General features: G+C 61.9%; 1 protein-coding gene across 1 annotated transcript; it reads left to right on the forward strand.

Moving 5' to 3' along the window:
- The first annotated feature begins 178 nt into the window (after positions 1 to 178).
- Positions 179 to 8,038, forward strand: LOC119092912 (putative ATP-dependent RNA helicase DDX46). The gene is given in 9 exon segments (XM_037215813.1): positions 179 to 185; positions 776 to 883; positions 1,747 to 1,922; positions 2,447 to 2,543; positions 2,546 to 2,610; positions 3,602 to 3,707; positions 5,159 to 5,225; positions 7,167 to 7,283; positions 8,026 to 8,038. Coding segments are annotated over 9 exon segments (756 nt in total).
- Positions 8,039 to 8,378: the final 340 nt, after the last annotated feature.

Genomic DNA, 8,378 nt, shown 5'->3' on the forward strand with positions numbered 1-8,378 from the left:
CATTAGGGGACGCCGCCCAGGCGCCCAGTTTGTGGGGTAGCCGGGGCATCAACCCCGGCTGCCGTGCTGACGGCCGGGGCCCCGCCAGCACGCGCTTATTAGGAACGGCTCAAGGATGTCCAGGTGTTCTATTAAACTTGCAAGAGAATGCTCCTCGAGCCATGTGGCGACGTGCGCGATGGGAGGTACCGATGTACTTTGCTTGATGGAAAAAGGCCTCGCATCCCCGTCCCCTTGTTCACGCCAATAATAGCTGCCCAGCCTACCACTTTCTCAGCGAAGTAATGCTTCGACATCCGTTAGGCAGGTAGTAACCCTGGTAGGGCACGTGACCACCGAACTGGTTCCCTACTGGATTTGGAATGGGCTTCCGTTTGTCAGTGATGAACAAATCTGTATGCATGTGTCAATGTGTTCAAGCTCAGCAATAGTTTAGCCGCAGCTCGCCTGTGGATGCCAGGGGCAGTGGAACAGCGCCAACATCACACGCCCTCTGCATGCCAGTCTGGACATACCGTTCCGATAAACTCTGCAGAAAACGGGAATTTCGACAGCGACCGCTCCATTTGGGATGTTTTCTTTTTCTCACTGGCTGAAGCTCATTAAATTGGGGTCAAACATAACGCTATCGATGCAGCCCCATGCCGCCGCCTGCCACCAATCGCCGCCGATGGAGCGCATTTGTAGCGTGGTCCTATCAGCCATCCAGCCTGTGACGTCAGCCGAGCGTGACGTCATTGGTGACGTCATCGGTGACGTGAGCCTCCGCCGGCAGCCATCATCATGGCGCCGACCCGGGAGCTGTGCCTGCAGATCGGAAAGGAGTGTCGCAAGTTCGCCCGGCCGCTCGGCATCCGCGCCGTCTGCGTGTACGGCGGCACCGGTCAGTGGAGGGCGCAGGGGTCAGGGCAGGGGGCGGACTGCAGGGGAGGGGACGGGACGAGGGTCAGTGGAGGGCGCAGGGGTCAGGGCAGGGGGCGGACTGCAGGGGAGGGGACGGGGACGAGGGTCAGTGGAGGGCGCAGGGGTCAGGGCAGGGGGCGGACTGCAGGTGAGGGGACGGGGACGAGGGTCGTGGAGGGCACAGGGGTCAGGGCAGGGGACGGACTGCAGGGGAGGGGACGGGGACGAGGGTCAGTGGAGGGTACAGGGGTCAGGGCAGGGGACGGGGCGAGGGTCGGGGAAGGGGGCGAGGGTCAGTGGAGGGCGCAGGGGTCAGGGCAGGGGACGGACTGCAGGGGAGGGGACGGGGCGAGGGAGTGGCGACGGTCAGAGAAGGGGACGAGGGTCAGGGAACGGGACGGGGGTCAGTCGTGGGTTGGATGTGGGGGACACGCATTGCGACGGCCAATGCGTATGAAATGGCCAGAACGATGAAGAACTTTGCTGTCTAAGTGTTCGTGAACTTTTCACTTTTTCACGTGAACACTTTAAGTGTTTTGTGAACCGGCAGGCGTTCTCCTCGCCAGGCGTCCCTTCCTCCTTCCCCCCCCCTTCTCCCTCCCCTCCTCCCCGGCCTCCTTCCAGGCAGGCGCTGCTCCTCGCCGACTCCCCTCCTCCTTCCCCTCCGTTCTCCCTCCCCTCCTTCCGGCCTCCCTCCAGGCAGGCGCTGCTCCTCGCTGACCTCCCTTCCTCCTTCCCCTTCCCTTCTCCCTCCCCTCCTCCCCGGCCTGCCCGCCTCGCCGGTGTGACCGCACCGCTGCGCGCGTGACGCCGGGCCGCCGGGCGGTCGCGCGTCGCCCACAGGCATCAGCGAGCAGATCGCCGAACTGAAGCGCGGCGCCGAGATCATCGTGTGCACGCCCGGGCGGATGATCGACATGCTGGCGGCCAACTCGGGCCGCGTCACCAACCTCGTCCGCGTCACCTACATCGTGCTGGACGAGGCCGACCGCATGTTCGACATGGGCTTCGAGCCGCAGGTGGGCGGGCAGAAGGCGCGGGGTGGGTGGCTTGCGACGGAGAGGACGCGGGTTCGAGCCTCAGTGCCGGCTGTTTTTTGTCGGGGACACGACGTAGGTGGTGCTGGGGTTACAGATCGTAGCGGGTGCCGGACGGAGTACGGGTGGGCTGGTGTTTTGTCATGCTGGTGGAGTTGTAAACATTCACATGACTAATGTGTGTCCCAAGGGCAAGATGTGGACGATTGTGTCCACTTATACACACGCACGCACGCACGCACGCACGCACGCACGCACACACGCAGACGCAGCAGGCCCCCCTCCCCTCCCCCAGATGACCCGGCGGGTGTCTGTTGTGTGGAGGTTCGGCCATCTCTTCCCCTCGTGCCGGCGCTGCCACCTGTCTTTCTGTGTCCCTGATGTCTGGCCCGGCGGGCCGCCGCCAACTGCCGGCGGCAGTAGCGGCATCAAATACGCCGCAGCTCTCAGTGTGCCGCTGGCTACGGACTGGGCTGGTTACAACCGGTTCTGTCCGGTTCGCGCAGGTGATGCGGATCATCGACAACGTGCGCCCAGACCGGCAATGTGTGCTGTTTAGTGCCACATTCCCACGGCAGATGGAAGCACTGGCGCGCCGCATTCTCTTAAGCCTGTCGAAGTACAAGTTGGCGGCAAGAGTATCGTGTGCAAGGATGTTGAGCAGCACATAGTAAGCACCGGACTGTTGTAAATGTCTTTTTGCGAGTCTCGCTTGGCCAGATCGGACGAGGGGCTACGGAGTCGTGCCGGGATGCGCATCAATGCTCGCTACATGGAGGTGTAACGAGACACGCCTGCCGACGAAAATGGCATGGTCTTAGCTATTTAGCCGGCTGTGTGCTGCGTTTCAGGGACGGGGTATTCATGAAGTTTGAGCAAAGTTGGGCCGATATTGTATTTTGCTAAGGCTTGGTGCGTGCCAAGTTTCTGTGGTTCCAGACCTAGCGCATAGATGCGGCCTTTTCTTCCCCGGCATTTGCGCTTACTTTGATCGGTAATGTGTGTAGCCTGCTATGGGCTGTTGTGTGTGTGGTGTGTGTGTGTGTGTGTAGTCCCTGGGAGATGTGTGTGTGTGTGTAGTCCCTGCTTTCTGTGTGTTGAACGAGCAGGTGTCTGTGTTGGACGAGCAGGTGTCCGTGTGTTCCAACAACCCTGAGTTGGCGTGTGGCACGAGCCGCTTTCGGCACCGTGGACGAGTGCTCGCGGTTTGAAAGAGCAGGGCTGGGCTCGAGACGGCTCACTTCTTTCCGTGGGCAAGCCGTCGCCGTTGTATTGGACGAACCTGGTGGGTGTTGTAGACGAGTCTCCTCTGTGGAAGACGAGCCTTGTCTGGATGTTGTGCGACCCTGATCTGTTGGTGGATGAGCCCGTCTCTGTGTTGGACGAACTCCGTCTGTGTTGGACGAGCCACGTCTTTGTTGTACGAGCCGCGTCGTTGTTGGACGAGCCACGCCGTTGTTGGACGCTCTCCGTCGGTGTTGGACGAGCCCCCGCCACTGTTGGACGGGCCTAGTTTGTGTGTTGGACGAGCCCCATCCTTGCGTTGGATGAGGCTCCTCGGCACGTTCGACGAGCGTTGAGTGTGTGCTGCGGTTCTCACTGATGCCGTGTTGGGCGAGCCTCCGCCGGTGCCCGCGCTGACGCCGGCTGCCGACTTCCAGGTGATCCTGGACGAGGCGCAGAAGTTCTTCAAACTGCTGGAGCTGCTGGGCACCAGCGCCCAGCAGGAGAGCACGCTCATCTTCGTGGACAAGCAGGAGGCGGCAGGTGGGTGGTGTCGCGCCAGTGATTGGGGGGAGGGGGGGGGGGCTGCCGCGACACCGGTGGAGTGGGCGGCCCAGCCGCTCCAGCACGGACGCGGCGGCCGGCCGGAGTCCAGGTGTCTGACGGAGGCCAGCGGCGGCGCGGCGATGCCGCAGCGCCGAGCGGCAGCCGACGAGCCAGCCCCGCCGGGATCAGGAGTCGGGCCGCGTTGGCAGGCTTTTCTTGGGAGCGAACGCACAAGCCTACCCTGTTCCAGTGCCTGGCCGCGGGTCTGGAGGTGAGCCGGCCGTGGCGGCGGCGGCATGCGGCAAGGGCTGGTCGCGAGCAGTCCTTGCCGACGCGGCTGCGCTGTCCGATTGGGTGTGCCTCAGTGGTCCTCGCGCGTCACACGGAGAGGAAATCTTGCTTGCGTGTGGCCGCGCCCATTGGCAGCCGCGTGCTGTGCTGGGGGGGGGGGGGGCGGCTGTTGGCGGGGACCGGAACTGGCGCCGTAGAGTCTCAGTAGAGTCTCCGCCAGCGTAGAGTCTCGGCGCCGACCTTCTCATTGCCGTGAGTTCTCAGCTCCACGTGCTCTCGCGCGTGCGATCGGTTCTCGCCGCAGGCTGTCATGGCGGCCACGGCCGCGCGCTGAGCTCCACGCTGGACGGCTAGCTGCCGGCCGGCGGCGATCACGTGACCGGGCGCCGGTCACGTGATCGTCCTCGTCCCGGGGCGAGCCTCCGTCCAGTGACCGCCCGGCGGGCTGCGCGCTGCCGGAGGCCTCCACACTCCTCCCGCTCGTGAGCCTCCGACGGCCCGGCAGGCTTCTGGCCCGTCGGCCTCGTCCTGCGATAGTTCTCAGGGGTTGCGTGTTCCCTGCGACCTCCGTCTTCGGATAGTTCTCCAGTCGGTTACTCACCCTCGCTCCGCAACAGTAGTGGTCAACTCCCTCGTCCTGCGATATGTTCTCGAGTGGGTTTTTGACCTAACCCTCTGTCTGCGATAGTTTTCAGTTGGTCATCATCTCGGTCTGCGATAGTTCTCAGTTGGTAATCACTACTCAGTCGTCGGCGATCGTTTCATTTGGTGTCACCCTCGCCTGCGATAGTTCGCAGGTGGCTGTCGGTCTCGTCTGCGATAGTTCTCAGTTGGTTGTCGTCGGGCTCGTCTTCGATAGTTCTCAGTCGGTTATCACCTCGTCCGCAACAGTTGTTGGTCGTTCCCTCGTCTTCGATAATTCTCAGGTGGTTGTCACCGCGTCTGCAACAGTGCTCGGCTGTCACCTCGTCTGCGACCGTGCTCGGTTGTTACCTCGTCTGCGATAGTTCTCAGGTGGCTGTCGGTCTCGTCTGCGATAGTTCTCAGTTGGTCGTCACCTGGGCCGGCTCCTTTCAGCGCGCCCTGGAACCCAAGTCGTCATCAGCGGTCGGTTCTCGTCGCCGTCAGCTCTGACCGCGGCGTTCTTCGCCGTGCAGGCGAAGTGTCTCAGCGGCCTGGTGTGCATCGGCGTGTGGTGCTGCTGCCGCCCGCGCGCGTGCTGGCGTGTGGCCAGCCGACCGCTTGGGCCGCTGGTGCTTCACAGGGGGCTGTGCTACGACGTGCACCTGCAGCCTTTTACACGTTGAGGAAGGTTCTCGTTAGTACGCGTTCTCGCCGGCGCTGCGGCCGCCGCCGGGGCTGTCCAGTCGCTCCAGCGTCGCCCATACAGGCGCGATTAACGACGCCGCCCGTCGGTGCGCCCCGCCGCTGGGATCGAACCAGCGTCAATTTGTCGCCGTTAGCCGGCGGCCGTGGTTTCTCAACGCCCCGCCCGCGCCCCCTCGCCCCGGCCCCGCCCCGCCCGGCCGGCCCGGTCCGTTGGTCGCCGCGCCGTCGGAAGCCAGGCCGTTCTTCCGAGCGCCGTCCTCTCCCGGGGCCACGGCCATGTTGTGTCCGGTCATCGGCGGGCGGCGAATGGGTACAGAGACGAAGGCCGGTGAGCCGGACAGAAGAAACGTGATGGCAGAGATGAGCCCGGTTGTGGGTTAGAGACGGGCGTGGCTGAGTCCAGCGGCGGAGGTTGCGGTTGTGTGCGAGCGTTTTTTTTTTTTCCGCATACGGTCTCCAAATATAATCCAAGTAATCATCGTAAAGGTGTAGTTTTTTGTTGAAAACAGATCTCGGTTTTGTGAATAACGTTGTTTGATGCCGTAAAGTTCTCGATTTCTTCGGGCCGTTTGTAATGCAATCCCGCTCCTTTGAAAATGTGCCTGCATTTTTACCTGACTGTTGAAACATCGGTCCGAAATTGTCTCCGGCGTTTTTGCCAGATGACGCGCGACGAGGTGTTCACGTGCCGTGCAGCACTCGGGTGGCCGACCGCCGCGGGGGCTGACCCCGGCCGGCTGTCAGCTGACCCTTCCGCTCCTCTCGGACCAGCCAGCGCGCCCGGTCTGGACGGTCGCACGGTGTCCTTTGGTGATGGCCCTGGATGACGTGGCCCGCCGTCTCCGCCGTCTCCGGAGGCCTCGGACGCGGCTGACCCGCCGTCTCCGCCGTCTCCGGAGGCCTCGGACGCGGCTGACCCGCCGTCTCCGCCGTCTCCGGAGGCCTCGGACGCGGCTGACCCGCCGTCTCCGCCGTCTCGGAGGCCTCGGACGCGGCTGACCCGCCGTCTCCGCCGTCTCCGGAGGCCTCGGACGCGGCTGGCCCGCCGTCTCCGCGTCTCCGGAGGCCTCGGACGCGGCTGACCCGCCGTCTCCGCTGTCTCCGGAGGCCTCGGACGCGGCTGACCCGGCTGACCCGGTGTTCCCCGCCTGCAGATGACCTGCTCCTCCTGACCTGATGAAGGCCATGTACCCCTGCATGCCTTGCACGGCGGCATTGACCAATTTGAACCGCGACTCCACCATCAATGACTTCAAGAGCGGCAAGGTCAACCTGCTGGTATGTGAAGGAGGGGGCAAGGGGGGGGGGAGCCCGCTCGGGCGCCGAGGACAAAAAAGATCACGAACGCCGGGCATGTGACTACTGTTGCGCGCTTTGGCGCTCTGGCGCTTTGCGCTAACGGCCACATCTTGTAATCAGCAAACCCTGGAGAAGAGAAGCGCACATGTTGCTCTTACAATTTAAGTTTAGTTTTCGTTGTGCTCGTGTAGTGTGTCGGAGCCGTCAGTAGAGCGACGAGCCAATTCACTAGCTCCGTCAGCACTTGTGTGACGTCACGCTACGTCTGTGGTCCATCGTCTCAGCGCCACTTTGATGACGCCGCCGATCTCGCTGACCGTTCACTGCTGACCCCGCTGACCCGTCAGTGCCACCGTCAGTGTGGTGACCATGCTTGCTGACCGCCAGTGACCCCTACTGACCTCTGGCTGTTGACCGCTGCTTCTGGCGACCGTAGTCGGTGCGTCTAAAAATCCTTGCAATCCTAGCAAACGACCCCCAACGACCCTTATGACCGCTGCTGACCTCGGTGACCCCTGGTGACCCTATCGCCGTCAGATCGCCACCCTCCGTGGCGGCGCGAGGTCTGGATGTGAAGCACCTGACCATGGTGATCAACTACGACTGCCCCAACCACTACGAGGACTACGTGCACCGATGCGGCCGCACCGGCAGGTCAGCCCCTCCCCTCCCCTCTGGGGAGGCGCACGCTTGCACGGCCCCGGGCCCGGCCTCGTGAGGCGAGACCACGCACGTGCTCGCGGGGGCCGCGCTGCAGAGGAGCTCGGACGGAGAGCGGCGGGCGCTGCTTCGGCTTTTTACTTGGAGGCGCTGGCGAACGCGATTTCGGTCGTGGGGGCGCGGAACGTGCAGGCTATTTCAAGGTCGTCCGAGCGTGCACGCCGCCGTAAAAACGTCACACGAATGCTGACACGTCGTTGGCCGTTTAGCGGCCGCGGCCACGACAAGTATTTTCATCAAGCTCTTCGTGTCAGGCGTACGCCAGCGCTTTTCTGATATCCACGGACTTCAGCTGGCCCTTGACCAGGGTGAGGTGTTTCATGCAGGTTTTCGAGCAGGATGTACGTTTTTTGGTACATGATGCAGGAGCTCAGGCAGCGGCACGATTTATGATGAAAGTAAGGCTAAGAATCAAATGACTTAGGAATAGCGCCAGTACAGAGGATGTGCGTGCAACCAAACAGAACAAAATCACTAATGGATATCAAAGATCACCGTGTGAAGGGTTAAGATCGGTTCTTGAGTAAAGCCGCGGATGCCTTGTAACTGACACGTGTAAGCGGTGGCCTACTATGGTTTTTCATGCCTTTTGTCCAAACGTTTGAGCTACCTGTGTGATAACTTGGACCTAGGGCCCGGGCTGTTTTTTTTTTTTCAAGTGCGACTTTCGCCACAGGCTGCCTTCATGAGTCGATGCAAAACACGTGGTGTCGCGGGTGGAGTCCTTGTATTTTTGGTGCCAGTGTGGGGGTTGGCGAGGGCTACGTGGAAAGGTAGCAAGTGCACATGTATTTTCTTCTACTTAAACCGAATTACATTCTCTTGCTTTTCGCTCGAGATTGTACTGACTGAGCAAGTCGCATCTGGTGATCTCACTCGATTCACACATTTTTCATTTGTGCATGGTTTGCTGCTAAGTACCAAGCCAGTCGCCATTGATTGGTCCTGCACGAGATCAGACCTTCAGCTGCGCTTGCTCAGCGAATCCTCGTTTCTTCGGGGTCATCTGGGAATTGGCTCGGAGGGTAT

Source organism: Pollicipes pollicipes, unplaced genomic scaffold (assembly GCF_011947565.3).
Source record: "Pollicipes pollicipes isolate AB1234 unplaced genomic scaffold, Ppol_2.1 Scaffold_1600;HRSCAF=1878_pilon_pilon_pilon, whole genome shotgun sequence".
NCBI classification, from domain to species: domain Eukaryota; kingdom Metazoa; phylum Arthropoda; class Thecostraca; order Pollicipedomorpha; family Pollicipedidae; genus Pollicipes; species Pollicipes pollicipes.